Source organism: Trifolium pratense, linkage group LG1, assembly GCF_020283565.1.
Source record: "Trifolium pratense cultivar HEN17-A07 linkage group LG1, ARS_RC_1.1, whole genome shotgun sequence".
NCBI lineage: Eukaryota > Viridiplantae > Streptophyta > Magnoliopsida > Fabales > Fabaceae > Trifolium > Trifolium pratense.
Genome location: NC_060059.1, coordinates 48,562,383 through 48,581,979, shown reverse-complemented (window position 1 = coordinate 48,581,979; position 19,597 = coordinate 48,562,383). Strand labels below are relative to the sequence as shown.

General features: G+C 30.2%; 2 protein-coding genes and 1 long non-coding RNA gene across 3 annotated transcripts; all 3 read left to right on the top strand.

Annotated features, from left to right (window-relative positions):
• Positions 1-491: 491 nt before the first annotated feature.
• Positions 492-1,607, top strand: LOC123895598 (F-box/kelch-repeat protein At3g23880-like). The gene is made up of 2 exons (XM_045946044.1): positions 492-716; positions 810-1,607. The coding sequence occupies exons 1-2, from the start codon at positions 492-494 to the stop codon at positions 1,605-1,607; spliced, it is 1,023 nt and encodes a 340-aa protein (XP_045802000.1).
• An 8,631-nt stretch (positions 1,608-10,238) lies between these two features.
• Positions 10,239-11,146, top strand: LOC123902735. The gene is made up of 3 exons (XR_006807716.1): positions 10,239-10,426; positions 10,826-10,897; positions 11,027-11,146. It is a non-coding gene; the product is annotated as an uncharacterized LOC123902735 (long non-coding RNA).
• A 1,070-nt stretch (positions 11,147-12,216) lies between these two features.
• Positions 12,217-13,337, top strand: LOC123897304. Its single transcript, XM_045947898.1, has 3 exons — positions 12,217-12,427; positions 12,548-12,624; positions 12,949-13,337. Exons 1-3 carry the CDS (start codon positions 12,260-12,262, stop codon positions 13,013-13,015), a joined length of 312 nt encoding a protein of 103 aa, XP_045803854.1. The 5' UTR covers positions 12,217-12,259; the 3' UTR covers positions 13,016-13,337.
• Positions 13,338-19,597: the final 6,260 nt, after the last annotated feature.

Below are 19,597 nucleotides of genomic sequence, written 5' to 3'. Positions count from 1 at the left end.
AAATACATTCAAATCATGTGTTAAAAATCTTGATTGTAAAAAAATCTTGTAAAAAAATATTTAGAATCTCACAAAATCAATATAGTCCAACAAAATCTCATAAAATCATCAAGATTTTTTTTACAAAATTGTCTCATAAAATCTCAATTCAATACGCCCCATAGTAAAAAAAAAAGTTATCTACATTTTTATTCCTTGGAAAAGAAGTCAAATCCCTGTAATAAATAAAAATCAAATCTTGTAATAAAAAGAGAAAAAATCGATCCTGTAATAATGAAAAATCAGATCCGTGCTGATGCAAAGTTTTTATGATAAGAATGCTGATGCAAGGTTTTTCTGATAAGAATGCTCATGCAAGGTTAATTCTAACACTTTATATATATGATAAGACCAACAACAAGTCTTTGAAGTCACGGCCTCAATTTTCTCCAATCAAAAACTGCACCACATTATTAAGGTTCCATTCATAACCCCGCCTGCCGGCTGCTCTGATGAATACCGAACCACGAAACTCAAGGTGTTGCCGCGGTCTATCCGAACCAACTCCTACAGCATTCTTGAGCGAGGACCTTATCGTGGAGATCATATCCTGGCTTAGAGTGAAACCTTTGATGAAGATGAAGTGTGTTAGTAAGTCATTTAACAGTCTTATCTGTGATCCTAAATTCGTGAAAATGCACCGTAAACGATCTTCACGAAACACACTCTCCTATCTAGTTTCTTACAAAGACGATTTCAAGAAGGTTGATGAGGATACAGTGGTTTGCTCCATGACTAATTTACACAACAACAACAACCTCCCCGCGGAGGATGATTACAGTTTTGTACCCTTCTCGGTTGGTGATGATTTAGTTAAAAATCCTTCGATGATTCCCAGTCTCGATGATCCTTACTATTGTTTGATTGACAAGGACTGTCGTAAAGTTGTTGGTTCTTGCAATGGATTGGTTTGCTTGCTCGGTTCATCTGAGCATCAAACATGGTTCCGTTTCTGGAACCCCGCCACTAGGACAATATCTAATAAATTAGGTTTTCTTTGTAATGTCAAGTATCGGTATAAATTGACAGATTGGAGGTTTACTTTTGGTTATGATAATTCAACCGACACTTATAAGGTTGTGGCATTACTTCTGGGGAATCACCCGCGGAAAACGGAGGTACGAGTTCTTAATTTTGGGGATAATATTTGGAGAAGTATTCCAAGTTTTCCTGCTAAGCCTCTTCAGGTAGCTGTAAGTTCACAAATCAGCAGGGGGTTTAATGGTGTGCATTTGAATGGCACTATTAATTGGTTGGCCTTTGGGAGAAGTCGATCTGATCTATTTGTGATTGTTTCGCTTGATCTAAGTACAGAGACATACAAAATATTCCGTGTCCCTCGATTTTCTCATGAGGAGTTAAATGTAATTCCTCGCCTTTGTGTCATGATGAATAACCTTTATTTATATCATGATGTCAACAAAACCGATTTTGTTATATGGATTATGACAAAATTTGGAGATGATAAGTCTTGGACCAGAAACCATCTACTCAGCAGCCACGACGTTATTGGGTTGAAGTTGCGGACCGCATCACCTGATGCGGCCGCAATATTGCGGATGCGGTAGGCACTGCAACCGCATCGGACCGCAATTGCGGTGTGAACTCAAATCACGCGTGATGCCGCAACGCAACCGCAACGCAACAACATTTCACCGCAACACAACGGAGTTTTGACTGCAACGGCCGCAACGGTTCAATCCAATATTCCTTTTCGTAAAAATTCAGAGAATCTCACCTTTATTTTTTCCTTTATGTCCTTTCATTTTAGAGTTTCTGTCTTCTTATGTCTCGATGACTTAAAAATGAATTAAAATTTATATAGAATTATAAGTAAAAGATATATAAGGAATTACAATAATTATAGTATTTTTTCTGTGTTTGTGCGGATAAAAAATTATTTCACGTCGCAACGGCCGCAATTGCATCGCAGTGTCCGCATTAGCCGCAATCGCAATACCTGCAACCGCAACCGCATCCACGACCGCAACCGCAATTTAAAACCTTGGGTTGAACATTAAATATGATCTCTTTTCGTGTTTCAATCTTTATCTCAATCGTGGTACTATGCTATTCTTACAAGACGATAAAGCTATTCTCGCTGATTTGCTAACTGGAAAACCTTTGAAATCTATATTTAACAAAAAAATATGTTGGTTATCTATGAACAATTATGTCGAAACTTTGGTTTCAACTCGTTGAAAGTAAGTTAAGTTCTTCTCTAGCGATCAAAGATATACTTGTTTGAATTTATGTTAATTTAAGTATTTTGCTTCGATACATTGTGTGATTGTTTCCTTTACTTCAAAACTTTGTTACAGGTATGCCGGCCGAATCAACCGTCTAACAAGCAGAATTCCATGTTTAGTGCTCACTTATGCTGAATCTCTATATTTGATCTGATTACACCAATTCAAGTACACCCTATGGAAGTGAAGTGAGAGTTATTTTATCTGATATAGAGTTGCAATATTGCATTATGGTAGAAACTATTTTCTTTATTTTTATTTTCACATAGGGATATAACTGCACTTTTTTATTATTGTCCTTGTATTGAAATTATTTTAATTTTCACCAATTATGTTGTGATTTCTAATTCTGAACCCTTCCTTTTATGTTATTTGACTTTTCTTTCTGTGCAATGTCTGTATAATTTTGTTTTTTACTATGCATGTGTGCTGTACTCTCTATGAATATTCAACAAATTATAAAGCAATTATGCTAGGACAATTGAACAAAATTTAAGTACAGTGCAATTTAGTGAGATATTGAACAACCAACGAGCAAACTTTCTCAACACCACATTTTGAGCTTATGATTTATAGTTAGAAGCTCATATGTGAAAAAAAATCCGTTTGGTAAAGTTTTTTCCTTATGAGTTTTTAGCTTATTTTTACAAGCTTATAGTTTATTTTAATAAGTTAATTCAATTAGCTTATAGTTTATCATGTTGCGTTGCACGGACTCGATTAAAATACACATTTAAAATATTTTCATAAATGAAAAATAATAATTATGATAAGTATCATTATATATAATTAAATGATTGATAATATTTTAATATATAGTGAAATAGATAGGTTTAATATTAATTTATATTAAAAATAAGAGGGTTATTTAGAAATATGAAATTTTGTATTGGTTTATATAATTGATTTTTTATTTTTATATATATTTTTGCTCAAAAATATATTTTAAAGACATTAATATAGTTTTTAATGATCTCATATGATATTCCGTAAAAAAAAATGATCTCTTATATTATTTAGGGTAAATGATCATTTACCCCCTGCAAAATAGTCAAATTTTCGTTTACCCCCCTATGCATATTTTTTTTCTGTTTACCCCCATGCAAAAACTAGATTATCTCATTTTGCCCCCTCGGTGTATGGCAGGGCAAGTGACTGTGCAAATTTGCTGACGTGGCTTGTACACGTGGAAAAAAATCATCTATATTTATTTTTTAAATTCCACGTCAGATAATATTTTTTTCCTACAAAATTAAAAAAACGAATTTCCTTATTTATTTTTTTTTTCAAAATAAAAAAAAATCCTACCAAAAAAAAAAAAATATTCCTAAAAAATGAATTTTCTTATTTATTTTTTTTCGAAAATAAAAAAATCCTACAAATCAAATTTGTTTTCCTACAAAATAAATTAAAATTCCTACAAATAATTTTTTTTTTCGTACAAAATTATTATTTTTTTCCTAAAATAAAAAAAAAACAATTTTTCTTATTTTGCTCCCAAAATAAAGATCTACTCCCAAATAAAGTTTATTTCCAAAATAAAGATTTTAAAGATTTATTTTCAAATCTTTTTGAATTAAAAAAAAAACTTCACCAGAATCGTTTACTTCCACTGTCGTGATCGTATTCGTCGTCAACTTCTTCAATCTCCAGAATCGTCTTCTACTTCGTTATTGTCTTATGCTTCTTTCTATTTTTCTAGTTATAGGGCAAATGGTTTTAGTAGATTAGAACAACACGAATAAAACTTCTTTTTCTATTTTTTTAATTCAAAGAGATTAACAAAAAAATAAAGTTTTGTTTTTAAAAAATAAAGATTATGTTTTTTTTTAATTCAAAAAAATTTGAAAATAAATCTTTTAAATTTTTATTTTGGAAATAAACTTTATTTCAGAGTAAATCTTTATTTTGGGGAGCAAAATAAGAAAATTAATTTTTTTTATTTTGGGGGGAAGTTTTTTTTATTTTTTTTTGTTGGAAATTTTTTAAAATTTGTTTGTAGGAAAAAAAATTATTTTTTTTGTAGGAATTTTTTAAAAAAATTTTGTGGGAAAAATTTTTTGGGAAATTTATTTTTTATTTTGTAGGATTTTTTTTTTTAAAAAAATATATTATCTGACGTGGAATTTAAAAAATAAATATAAAAGATTTTTTCCACGGGTACATGTCATGTCACCAGATTTGCACAGTCGCTTGTCCTGCTGTACACCCAGGGGGCAAAATGAGGGAATTTATTTTTTGCAGGGATAAACAGAAGAAAAAAACCTGCTTAGGGGGGTAAACGAAAATTTGCTTATTTTGCAAGGGGGTAAATGATCATTTACCCTATTATTTATAAGTGTGAAAAGATGTATTATATTGTATCTTAATTGTGTAATTTTAATTTAATTTTTTTATGGGTGTCATTAGTGCACTCGCAAGTTGTTTTTTTTTTTATTTTGGTATATTTTTTATTCTTTTCAATAAGAATTATCGCAACAGTCATCCTTGCTAAAAATATTGTTTATGAGAAAGAAAAAACCAAACTCAACTTATAGAATGTGATTTTTATATATATGGTAGTTTTGTCTTTTTCATCTTTTGCTTATATTCCATGAAATTATGTATAAAATAGCAAAACGACTTATTATCTTCCATCCAATTTATATTTTCTTATATTTTATGAAAATAAAATTCTTGTGCTGATATATTGACTTCTTTAAAAAATTTATGTCAAACTTTCACTTGGTGGAGTTTATTTTAACTACCAAAGAAATTGCAAATGAATGCATGCAGGTTTGATTAGAACATACTTAAAATATATTATTACAAATGAAAAATAATAATTATGATAAGTATAATGACATATATATTTAAATTATAGTAACATGATTTAGTTGTAATTCTGTTATATTAAAAATAAGAAAGGAAAATGAGATTTTATATTGTAGATTAAGGACACAATGAATATAATTTTAAGCGAGTTTCTTATAATATCTCATAAGTTTGAAGAGATGTATCATATTTTATTATAATAGTGTAATCGTATAAAATAAAATCAAAAATTTAAGTGTGTTCGTATAAAATAATAAATAAAAGGAAAAACTAATATATCTCATAAGTTTGAAGAGATGCATCATATTTTCTTTTTATGGATCGTAGTGGAGCAGTCGTAAGTTGCTTTGCTTTTTTACTACGGTATATTTCTTATTATTTTCAAAAAGAGTTAGAGGCGGTTTGCTAACAATATTGCTCGTGAGAAAGATTGAAATAAGTTTCAATTATAGAATATAATGTGATTCATATATATTAGTACCTTCTTCATCATTTGATCACATTCTTTGAAAGTATGTACCAAATAACATAGCCGCTTATTCTACTCTATGTAATTAAACATAACTTATATTTAACAATAATACAATTTTTGTGTTGATATATTAACCTTTTTTTCCTCTCAAACTTTTACTTGGTGAAATTTTATCTCAACTTTTATTTGTGAGGATTTTTTAGTTTATTGTCCAGTTTACCTTTTTTTAATTGCTTAATTCTTTTTTTTTTTAGTTTTTTTTTTCTTTGCGAGGTTTACCTCCGTCCAATTTTGTTTTCGTAATTGAAGTGTGGATTGTTTAAATAATTACGAATAAATTTGTTAGTGTAATTCAATAATAATCATCAAATTACCAAGAAATATATATATTTCATCAATCAACATCACCATTGGTAGTGCAAATCAATAATAACCATCAATTACTAATATATAAATCGTTATATTTAACAATAGAGAATGAGCACACAAAATAAAAAGAAATACATATATAATTAGTCTAAAATGTTAAGAGTTGGTAAATTAATTTATACTTATAGAGTAATTTTTACCACAAATTTTTTAATGATTTATTATCGTTATAATAAACTTGATCTTCTCATACATTCATTTTTCTTATTGTAACTAGTTTACAAATGAATTAAGGTGGATTTGTGGTTTTATTTTCATTGTTACTTCAAAAGACAAATTCAATTGAATATAAATGAATAACTGCTCTCTCACAAAGAATAGGTAATATCAAAATTAAAATGGTTTTTTTTTGTTACAATTAAAATGATGGTTTTGTTGTTTTAATAATTTTAGTGATATTTTCCTTGAAAAAATAAGTGATATTGTTGTAGGTTAGTAAGTAAAAATTGTCTTCAAACTTGGTTGATACTTTACTACAGATGAATAACAAAAAAAAATAGTTTGTAAAAAAAAAAAAAATTAGTACATCTAAATATGGTATTATGAAATGTACAAAAAAACATGGTATTATGAATAATAACATAACATAGTCGAAATGCACTCAAAGATATATACTCACATAAATTATCGCTTTTCATCGACTTTCTTGAGCATCAAAGATGCAACAAAGACAAAAATAGAAGTCCATCTTTTATTCTTTTATCCTAATTCACATGAAAAAATTGTCATATCTACGTTAAGAAATAAAAAAAATAAAAAATAAGGAAAAAGTTAGAAAACAAACATTATTATATCAATAAAAATAAGGATGTCTAAACTTTTCATACAATATGTAAGAGTAACATAATTAATAAGTTGCTATATATATATAGAAACTAATAAATTGTGAAGAGATGAAGAACCAATTGAAGAGCTGCCATCCAATAGTATATTGGGGAAAAGTGATGATGAAAACTCAAATTTGCACTACAAATTAACATTTAGCATTTGTGCACAAAATCATATATTTATACACACAATGGTTAGGGATGGGAAAAGATGAAGGTTTAAAGGATTGTATGATAAATTTATTTGTCATAGTTAAGGAATAAGAGTTAAGGAATATGAAAGAATGGTAGTTTAAAAGTTGGTGTGACAAAGTTAATGTTGGAGATTTTTGTTGGGGAAGATGCTGCAACACTTGAACAAAGAAGATGTCACCGATGGATGCACGTAAAGAATCAAAGCGTGTTTTCACACTAACCTTTAGGTTCTATTCGCCCCCACCAATAATGTGTATTGGATGCAATTGGGATGTACGGCGAATACCCTGCAGGATACTTTGATCACCTTGTAGTGGTTTGCACTAACACAACAAGCATATCTTTAATAACATTTTACAAAAATATGATTCCAACAATTCACTCATGCATTAATGAAGTGAAGGATGATTTAGAAGAAAATGTAAGTGGGAGAGAATTTGGTTTGATTATGTCAGTTTTCTTATGTTTACTGTTTCCAACTTTCTCTATTTATAAAGAGATAACCATGATTTGATCAAGAGAATAACTTCTCCCAAATAACCGTTATTAGCGGTTACAATTCACAATATATCAGTAACCGTTGCTTTAGTCTATTGGTGTGTGAGTGTAACCTTCAACAAACTGATCCATGTTCAACTCCTGCCTCAACCGTTTTTGCTAAAAATTTGAATCATGATAATTCAAATTAATTGACAATAAAAACGCAAAACAGCAAGAGGCAAGAATCGAACCATGTTCCTCCAATTCATTCCTTCAACGCACAACCACTAGACCAGTTTAATAGTTCTGATATATTTCTCAACCATAATTATATAACCAGTAAAACAATGTTTATTTCCAAGTTTATATATTTTGGAAATATCTCTTACAATCCCCCACCATTTACAAAATATAACTAAATCCATATTTCTGGAAATATCATGGTTTCAGATAATGGTATCTCACGATTTGAACCATTACTTAGTAAGATAATGTGTTCCACTTATCCCGAATAGACATTGGTAGACAAGCTTTGAACCAACTATTCATTTGAACAAGTGTGCATAACTTACACATGAAATCTCGGTGTTATCAAAAGAATTATTAAATTTGACACATTTAATAGGGCCTTGTGTCACGTATCCTTTTCATGAGAATTTAAGAGTCAAACCCTTGAACTCTATGAAGCGGCCTCACTTCATTCTCATATAGGTAGACTATATCATAAATGCACTCATAATTATGCATTCAAGCAAATATATGCTATATGTCTATTAAGAGGAAAACCTCATCCTACCACTTTCAATCTTATGGTCCAAGTACTTTTATCCCTTGGGATGTATCTATTATCAAGTACTTCAATCACTCTAATAGTGTACTTTCACCATTGAACTCAAGACTTGATATTATTCAAGTGTGAGTTGAGTTTCCACCATTGGTGATCAATTAGATCCGGGTTTGTATCACATCCCTTATGATGTTTTCGATGATTTTAACATCATATCCGAAGACACCATATCCTTGTCAATCATTTCGTCAAATAATTGCAAGTTTTTCCACTTAAATAATTTTGAATATTCAATCACTTTCATAGCTCTGCTATTTATATATTCTTGATAGTTTAACCAACTATCACAAATTCATGACCACTACTAGAAATAAGATATTTAGCAGCGACTTTTTTGCAGCGATAATTAAATTGTTGAGAAAAACATGCATATAGCAGCAACTAATTTAAGTTGTTGTAATAAGTTTTTTTTTTCTCAACAATTTCATTATTGTTGAGAAAAGTGACTTATCCCAATAACAATTAATGTTGTTGGAAATAATGTAATTTTTAAGTGTGCATATAGCAACAATTAATTTAAGTCCTTGTAATAAGTTGTTTTTTCTCAACAATCTCATTATCGTTGTTAAAAATCACTTATCCCAACAATAACTATTGTTGCTAAAAATAATACAACTTTTTGATATATATGTCAATGACTAATTTAAGTTGTTATAATAATTTTATTATTTTTCAACAATCTCATCGCTGAAAAAAGTTACTTATTGTAACAACCATCATTGTTGCCGCTATTATTGTTTGGCTTGAGTTTCTTAAAACTTCTCATCACTTAAAAGGAAGTAGAGTCTAAGAACAAAATTCTCTTCAAATATGAGAATAGATTCATATATAATTTGTTTAAACCCTCGTGCATTCGCACGGGTCATTGACTTTTATTAGATATATTCGTCTTATTTTTTCTATCATATTTTATTGACTATTTTGTTCTTTTTTTTTTTGGGATAGAATTGACTATTTTATTCTCATTTCTATATTCCTACCTATGACGTATTTTATTCTTATTTTTAAGCATATAATAATTCTTTTCTCTTAAAAAAAAATATAATTTTTTATTGTATTTATGTTGTTTTTTTTTTTTTAGTGTGATTGTTGAGTTGATCATAATCAACTCTTTTGTTGCTATTTTTATGCATATATATTGTTCTATATATATATATATATATATATATATATATATATATATATATATATTTTTTAAGCATATAATAATTCTTTTCTCTTAAAAAAAATAATAATTTTTTTATTGTATTTATCTTCTTCTTTTTTTAGTGTGATTGTTGAGTTGATCATAATCAACTTTTTTGTTGCTATTTTTATGCATATATATTGTTCTATTTTGTTGTTTTATTCCTATTTTGAAACATATCATCTTTTTTTTTTTTTTTTTATCTTATATTCTTTCTTTATATATATATATATTAAGCATATAATAATTCTTTTCTCTTAAAAAAAAAATAAAAATTTTATTGTATTTATCTTTTTTTTTTTAGTGTGATTGTTGAGTTTTTTTTTTTGAACAAGCTAGTGTGATTGTTGAGTTGATCATAATCAACTCTTTTGTTGCTATTTTTATGCATATATATTGTTCTATTTTGTTGTTTTATTCCTATTTTGAAGCATATCATCTTTTTTTTAGTACATTAAATTAATTTTAATATATTAGTAGTAGATTATCTCTAAAAAAAAATCATTCTAAAAGAAATAAATTAAATAAATTTGAAACATATGCCCAAAAATATCAACATTATAGTTAAAAGTCAAAACACAAAAAAAAAATAAAAAATTAGGTAACACCACAAAAAAAATCATAAATAAAAATCCAAAAACTAAATAGAAGGCGGCATTGAAAAATTAGACCAAAACATTGGCGGTATTTCTTAGCGCTGAAATATTTTTGTGGGCAGTTTCTCTACAATAACTGTTCCATTATCTTCATAATGGGAACTCCTAGCTCCAGTAGTATCTATGTAAATCAAAAACTTAACAAAGCCCTCTTCTTTCATAATCAGATCATTAACCCCTTTCAATTTCTTTCTAAATCAGTGGAAATAGAAATTATTTTGTTCTTCGACAGGTACAAGCTTTGATTTGCTGCGTTTTTCTCTTGATCAATCTTGGTAAAATGTTTGATTGAATGCATATTTTCTTGATAGGGTTTGTTAGGAATTTTTCTGCTGGATTTCTCTCTATGAAAATATAGGGTTTCTTTTTGTTTGATTGTCAATAAAAGGGGTTGAAGAATTGGGTATTTAAGTAACGAATCTAGGGTTGAAGAAAGGGTTAAGTAAGAATTGGCTAGTTGAGTTTGGATTTCATTATGTCTGTGCAGTTTTCTTGTGTCCTTTTTTTTTTCTGCGTGTTTATTATTATTATTTTTTTCTTATTTCTTTTCTCTGCGCATCACAGTCATATATTTTATGGGTTTCTTTTTTCTAAAAGATTTTTGATATGTTTTGTCATTTACTTTATTTAGTTATGGCACCCTCAAATCATGATCCAGATTATCAGCTTCCAAATTCTTCAAATGCTATTATAAGTCAACAAGGTACTTACTTATTTAATTTGCTTAACTTTAATTTTTCTTATTCATATGCTATTTGTTCTTATATTTTAGTATCTTAAAATATCACATTATACTTCTCATAAATTTCTCTTTTGGGTAAAAATGCAATAGATTGTACAAATACAAGAAAAAATGGAAGAGGAAGAACCATTGGCTTAGGTGTCTCAAAAAGGAAAAAGAAGAGTGCTACTGGAAAATTGCATGTTGATATTCCAGCAGATAAAATGGTAGTTGTTGGACCAGGAGCTGCAAATTTTGTGAATGAGGTCTCAATCGTTGTCCTAAAGAATGCTCCTTTTAATGTCAAAAAGTGGGGAAAAATACCACAAGCTAAACTTGACAAGATAGTTTCAAAAGTTTTGGTAAATTATAATCTTGTACATTTTTATTTTATTTGATTTCTTCTTTGGAGAACTTACAATAGTGTTATTTTAATTTGTTGAGTGCGGGATACTTTTGACATTGATAATACAACACATAATAATGATGTTATTCTTGAGACCGCTAAAAGACTCTATCGTAATCATAGATGTAGATTTCATCAACATTTTAGCCAATATAACACAAATGAGATAGCTTTGAAACACAAACCAGAAGATATAAGTGAAGAAGATTGGAAGTTCTTGGTAGATTATTTCTCAAGTCCTGACTATAAGGTATGTTTGTACTAAATCTACTATAAATTTAGACAATTTACTTTTAAATGTAAACAATTACTATATTTCTCTATGTATTATTTTCAGGCAATCAGTGAAAGGAACAAAGTAAATAAAGCAAAACAAGTTATTAAACATAGATGTGGAAGGAAGTCATTTCAAGCTGTGAGCTATGATGCGGTAATCTATAAAGTTATGAACTTTTTTTTGTGTGTGTATATTGTTCACCGAATTGCCAACTAATAGATAATTATAATTGGTGATAATGTAAATTTGTTTATAGAGAGATCCTGAAACTCAAAAAGAGCCCAACTTTCAAGACTTGTGGCGAATGACTCACACAAATAGCAATGGAGAATGGAAAGATGATGCTTCTAAGGAAATTCATGTATGTCATGTTTAAGTGCTAAGTGATTTGTAGAACATATATAATTGTGATTAATTTGTTATTTCTAATTATAATTAATATTTTTAATAGACAAAGGTTGAAGAAGCTTGTTCAGAACTTGCAACAGCCGAACATGTTGACGGTGATAAAGACATGCTTGCAAATATTGCTTTTAAATCAGTTGTAGGAGAGAGATCGGGTTATAGTCGTGGGTTAGGAGCTGGAATTAAACCACAAAAGAGAAAAGTTGTTACAGGTTTACATGAAGAATTGAAAAAGGAGTGTGAAAAGAGGCATGATATGGAAATGAAACTAAAAGATGTAGAGACTCAACTCCAAGAAGAACGAAAAATGAGGGAAGAAATGACAGCCAAGTTTGAAGAGAGTCAAAGACAAATCGGAGAAGAAATGGAGAAACAAGTTGAAGCAAAAATGGCTAATATGTTTCGCCAAATGCTGAATTTTCAAGTAAGTATAAAAATAGTCCTTTTTAGTACAAAATATAATAAATTAGTAGTTCATATTATAGAATTCTATTAGTTTATTATATTGAATATGTTATGGGTGCTATTTGGAATATTTATATAGGATGGACAATCTTCCGGTGCACTGAATATAGAGTCTGAATCTAATCACAGAGCTAATAACATGACTACAGACAAACCGTAAGTAAAATTTCCTAACTTTTGACATACATTTGTGTCCTTAATATTTTATTTGGAATGGAGATGTTTGCTTATGTTATTAAAACTGTCATATTATATACGTTAAATTTTCTTGTTTTAATATGAAATGAGTGTGGTGGATTGAATAATTTTAGCTAAATTTAGTACTAAAATGATTGTAGTTGGAATTGCTTCTGAATGTATCACATTTCACTAGACATTCTCTTGTTTTTAATATTTTAGCCCTTTTTGTCTTTGCAAAAAAAAAAAAAAGTAGAAAATGACATATTAAATTAATAACTTTTGATTGTGTTGAAATTGCAGTTCAAGTAATGGTGTTTCAACTACTTCACAAAGAAAAGTTCGAAGCAAATATATAAAGAAGAATTGAGATTGTTGCTATTTTGGCCCTTGTGTTGTTCAGTTCCCTTAGCCTTACAATGGTTTGCTTTCTTTGAGGAAGACATGGAATTCTTATTTGTAGTGGTGTTGTTTGCTTCTTGTTCGTGTCTGCGTTTTGTTTTTTGGTTTTGCTAGCAGTTTTTAGATTTTGTCTAGTGTTCCATTGGCTTTAATTTTTGGGGCCTTTGGTTTTGTCCGTCAGCAATGGTATTTGTGTTTCGCTACCTGCGTGTGGCTTGTTTGGCTATTCAGTTTCAGTTTTTCTTTTCATTAGAACAAGATAATTTATATTTTTTTCATTTTTGATGTAGACAAGGATAATTTACAATATTTTATATTTTAATATTATATTAATTTGTGTTTATGTTTCTTGCTAGAAAAAATTACAATGTAATTTTTTTTTTTTTGGTATAGTTAAGACGGTTTAAATTAGAAATGTGATTGATGCTAGTACTTTATATAATTAACAAAAATATATAATTTCAGTTATATTAAATGACATTTATTGTTGAAAATTTATTCCAACTATTTTTGTTGTTGAGATATGAAAGATATAACAACGATTTATTTCGTTGGCAAAAAATAATTTATTGTAACGACTTTAGTTGTTGACAAAAATACCTTTTCGTAGCGACAATAGTCATTATTTATGTTATATAAGGCAACAATCATTGTTGTTGTAAAAACACTAGTTATGGTAGCGACATTAATTGTCCTTACAAAACTTTTCGCAACAGCACTTATACCAACGACATGCAACGACAATATTTTCGCTGGGAAAAACACATTTTACAACAACTTTGTATTTTTCTCAACGACATATGTCGCTGCAAAATACCTTTTTTCTTGTATTCAATTATTTTGTATTTTATACAAACTCATTTTAAATCATTTCACCTTTGTTATTAAACTAAACCATTTAATAACAAGCATTACGATTTAAAGTTTTCACTTTCGTTTCAACATTCACCGAATATCATTTATTCAAAATATAAAACATGTATAATAATGATCATCAAATTTCCAATGATCAACAATAACCATAATCTTAAAATAACAAATTATGAGTCACATACATGTTAATCATACACATATAGTCAAATCTAAAAAACACTTAAGAATTAAATTTCAATTCTATAAAATAATGCATGTCATATTGCTTATCATACACATGCATTAAACATGAAAATTATTAACATTAGCAATCATAATAACTTAAATTTTATAGTCCACACACTAAGCATGTCTGGCATCATGAAAAGGCATTGTATTAAACAACCTCTGGTGGTTTTCGATATCATGCTATATATCACTTTTTCAAAATTATCAAACTATGAACATTGCTATTAATAGACACATATCAGTATACTACTATAACAATCATGACATTTTAAACCAAGGTATTTAGTTAAAATTCATGTACTGCATTTGAGAAAAATTTGGAAACGGCGACTGATTTAATCAAATAGTCTTATTAGAAGCAAAATCAACAATTCATGCTTATAGGAATTCATGAGAATTAGACATCGATCTCTATAATAATCATACAAACACATTAATATAAATATAAATCACAGTATCATCATCTTATAAAGCACTACACACAATAAGTTATACAAACCAAATTACAAATCAAATTACAAATTCATAACTAGTTACAAGCAAACACACTTAAATTACAACATTCCCATCATCGGGTACATATTATATATTCTTAAGGGTGAGAAATTTCTAGAAGTGACTTCTATGCAACAAGATGATCCTCTTGTGCACTAGAGTTCTTCTCTTTGTTCAACTTTTTCAAGAACTTACATTCACTCTTGAAATGTCCCGGTTTACCACAATGGAAGCAACTTCCTCTCTTTCTTTTCTTTTGTCCATGTCCATTGTTGTTGTCATGAACATTTTCTCCATCTATATCCATATTATCCTTGGATTTACTAGACTTTCCATCCACTAAAACATATACCTTCTCATGAGCATTTTGATTCTTAGTATCATCTTGTTTACGATACTCTTCTTCAAGACGAAGGTGATTTCCTAACTGCTCAAGAGAAATATCTTCTTTCTTATGTTTCAAGGACTTTTTAAAATCTTTCCATGATGGAGGAAGTTTATCTATTATGGAAGAAACAATGATTGTTTCATCCATGTGCATTTTATGTTGCTTAAAGTTGTTAAGAATTCGTTCAAGTTCATATAATTGTTCCATCACTGGTCTAGAGTCTACCATGTTATAATTATTAAATTGAGAGACAAGAAATTTCTTACTGGTAGCGTCTTCCAACATATATCTTGTTTCCAGTTTCTCCCATAGTTCCTTTGCAGAACCGCTACTTTGGTAGATGTCAAAAAGTGAGTCTTGTAACACCCAAACCCCTTAACGCGTATTTATTGAATATAAATAAATAAAACACCGAAGAAAATTCAGGCGTCACATGTTATAATACAAAACCACGGCATAATTAAATCAATCATGCTAGCACAGCGGAAATTAAAAACGATATTTATCATAATGTATATCATACAATGATCATAATTGTTCACACAATATCCCTAGGCTCTAGGCCATATCAACAAAGGATATTATGTTTACAACCCAAAAGATAGGATTAGCAAAGTTAAATATGCCATCACGGGCTTAGATACAAATCAAGCGAATATCCCATCACGGTATTACACCTAATCAGAGCAACTCTATACAACCCGTCAAAAGAGATATTCAAATATATCTAAAGGAGTAGTCTAAGCTAAACTCCTCACCAAAAAGTGCACTACACGAGCACGAGCAACCTCTAACTTTGATCGGGATCCTCAACCTGAGAATCTGAACCCCCAACGGTCCAGCACATAACACAAAGCATGAGAGTTAGATCACATAATCAAAATATAAGTGTAAGTAAAAGGTACTTAAACACTCCTTCAACAACAACAAGCATATTCATAATTTATAAACATGCGTCACCATTAACTACTCAATTACAAGTTCTAAACATGTATAATCAAGTACCAAATAATCAATCTACAATTCATTACACTTAGCCAAATTATATGTCACATATCACTTATCAAGTAATGCACACACATATAACCTAATGCAACTCTAATGCTTCAACTTCATGAATGTCAATCCTAGACATTACTAATGCATGTGGTACCATCTTCTTTATTAGAGTATTTCACCTCTAATATCCTTCTTTATCGGATAAATATAATCCGATATACTTCTTTATTGGAATATCCAATATCCTATTTAATTCATGAATGCATGTATATGTGTTCATGAATTCACTCACAAATAATTAGCATAAGCTCTTCATTTACTATGTGGAACACTATCCAACATACTTCATCATTAAGATTTAACAAAACCTTAATATTCTTCATTTATACTTCATACATGATTAACAATCATTATAAGCTTCAACAAGCATCAAGAATCATCAACAATCATGTAAGAATAAGCCACTGATTGAAAATACATGCAAAGGAAGACAGCAGATGAAAAATTGGTGAAAACTGCAGTATTTCCGCCTGGGGCGGAAATTTTTACGTTTGAGGCGTAAGTTTACGTTTTAGGCGCAAAAATTTACGTTTGAGGCGCAGAAAAGTCTGAAAGGTTGGCTGCTCACTGCTCTTCCGTTTCAGGCGGAAATTATTGCGCCTGAGGCGGAAAAACGTGCGTTTTCTACACAAAAACGCCCAAAAATCTCATTTTTCATGTTATAAATCCCAAAAGAGTTTGTATTCAAGCAAAACAAACATATTTAAACACAAAAGGACGGTTCATTTCTCAGATCTACGCCATAAACATCGAAAAAGTAAAGATTGACACTTTTTCATCAAAACTCTCAAGAACACAAAGTTCTTGAGTTTAATCCATTAGAAAACTCGTTTTAACCATTATTTCCGTTCATTAATCATGTTACAAGCATGTTAAACATATTAAGAACCTTAGGAACGATTTCCATCAAGAAAATCCATTCCAATCTAAAACGAAAATGGGGTGGAGGAAGTTCGGGTAAGGAGAAATCGACATTCTCCCCTTCCTCGAATCACCCACGACTATGGAACCTACTCTCATACCTGGATTCGAAGAAAACTCGAAGATTTGATCTTGATTCTCCTCACTTTCCTTGCCCTAGCTCTTGAGCTCTCTTCTCTCTCCAACTTGTCAAGAACAAGAACAAATGAAATGTTCTCTCTTGACTTGGCCATATGGCCGCCCCACTCATGTTCACAAGGCCCATTGGGCCTCAAGCCCAATTGACTTGGCCCAATAACACGATAACTCTCACTATCGCTTAATAACTAAAGTACTCGATAAATAACTCTAGTTATTAACTTAATTAAATTTCTACGTTAATAAAATACTTTAACACATAAAAATTATTAATTTGAAAATTGGGTCGTTACAAGTCTGATAATCCATTGAGAATGTGGCCCATGCAGATGTAATCATCATTTTCCCACTTCTGTCTGTCTCTTGTTTCAGCAATTCTTTCATTTTCCCTCTCTGTTGGTCTTGCGGTATTAAGAACATACACCACTTTCAAGGTTGTGAGAAGGAATTTCATCTTTTTCTGCCATCGGTTAAAATGGCCTCCATCAAACCTCTCCAATTTCACAAAATCAGAAGTCATTTCTTTGAGTGATGCAGCCATTGATTAAGAAATAAAAATAGAACCTAAAGATTGTTGGAGATTTTTGTTGGGGAAGATGCTGCAACACTTGAACAAAGAAGATGTCGCCGATGGATGCACGTAAAAAACCTTTAGGTTCTATTCGCCCCCACCAATAATGTGTATTGGATGTAATTGGGATGTACGGCGAATACCCTGCAGGATACTTTGATCACCTTGTAGTGGTTTGCACTAACACAACAAGCATATCTTTAATAACATTTTACAAAAATATGATTCCAACAATTCACTCATGCATTAATGAAGTGAAGGATGATTTAGAAGAAAATGTAAGTGGGAGAGAATTTGGTTTGATTATGTCAGTTTAATAGTTCCTTCAACGCACAACCACTAGACCAGTTTAATAGTTCTGATATATTTCTCAACCATAATTATATAACCAGTAAAACAATGTTTATTTCCAAGTTTATATATTTTGGAAATATCTCTTACAGTTAATTTTTTTTTAATTACTTTGGAGGATGAATGAACACACAAAATAAATTGTGGGACAAATTTTAAATAAATATGAGAAGCTCTCTAAAACATGCCATGTAACGACCCGATTTTTTAGTAAATCGATATTTTATATATTTGCATATATTTTGGGTTAGGTTAAATATTTATTTACGCGACCTATTATTATTTATCGCGAACATAAGTTTGTGAGCGAAACCTTTGTCGTGTTAGTGGGCTTGGGCGTGTGATAGAAGCTTAATGGGCTTAGGCTATTGGGCTTGGTTCATGACCATGAGGAAGTAGTATAAGTAACCAAGTCAAACCAATGAATAGTCTCACAATTCATTTTCATGAGAATTTAGAAGTTGTAAGCTTAGGAGCAAGAACAAGCTAAGCTAGGGTTTTGGCAAGAAGAACACGAGCAAGGAGAAGAGATTTAGAGGCCAAGAATCATCATTCAATCTAAGGTGAGAGTGGTTAAGCATAAGCTTGGGTGATCCAAGAGAGGGGAGGTGTCTAGCCTCCATTCCTGAACTCTCTCATCCAATTTCTTTGGGGTTTGGGTGAAGTTTTCTTTATCATAAACATGTCTTTTCATCTTAGTATGCTTAATGAACATCTAGGAGGGAATATGTATATGTTTGATGATGGTTTTGCATGTTTATGCAACTTTGCTTATTTTGCAAGAAATTGACATGATTTTGTATGTGTGATGTGTTTTGGTGTTTTTGAATGTTGATACATGTATATATGTATGGTATATACATGATTGATCACTTGTTATGCATTTATAACATGTTATAATGTATTTTGGATGGATTTGAATGTTAAACCGCCTTAGAAACTCAAGAACAGATATTTTCTGGTGTAGTTCGCTACGGATTCGCTACGGATTCGCTTAGCGAATAAGTTCGCTACGGATTCGCTACGGATTCGCTTAGCGAATAAGTTCGCTACGTGTTCGCTACATGTTCGCCATGTACCTGTAACCCTCTGATGTAGTTCGCTACCTGTTCGCTACAGCGAACGTGTTCGCTACGTGTTCGCTACGTGTTCGCTACGTGTTCGCTACGGGTTCGCTACGGATTCGCTCAGCGAACAGCTCTGTGACAGCAATTTTTGTTAATGTTTGTAAAGTGTGTGTATCCATGTATTTGGTTTCGTTTTGGTTTGGAATTATTATATGTTTAATAATTGTGTTGTGTAATGGCATTTATATAAAATGTCAAAGAAGTATATGTATTTTTGTATATCGGGTTGTCCGATAAAGAAGAATATCAGTTTGCCTGATAAAGAAGTTTAATGGATTATGTTATCCATGTAGTGAGCAGTAGCTTCGTGCTAAGTGATTATCATATGTTTGGTAAATGCATGGCATTCATAGATTCATGCATTACTTAGGGATATCAGACTTGTCTGATAAAGAAGGA

Coding starts and splice junctions, on each gene's coding strand:
- LOC123895598 (XM_045946044.1), top strand. CDS start 492: ATGAATACCGAACCACGAAACTCAAGGTGTTGCCGCGGTCTATCCGAA. Junction 717..809: donor GAAACACACTCTCCTATCTA/GTTTCTTACAAA, acceptor CTCCCCGCGGAG/GATGATTACAGTTTTGTACC.
- LOC123897304 (XM_045947898.1), top strand. CDS start 12,260: ATGGAAATGAAACTAAAAGATGTAGAGACTCAACTCCAAGAAGAACGA. Junction 12,428..12,547: donor GCCAAATGCTGAATTTTCAA/GTAAGTATAAAA, acceptor ATATTTATATAG/GATGGACAATCTTCCGGTGC. Junction 12,625..12,948: donor AACATGACTACAGACAAACC/GTAAGTAAAATT, acceptor TTGAAATTGCAG/TTCAAGTAATGGTGTTTCAA.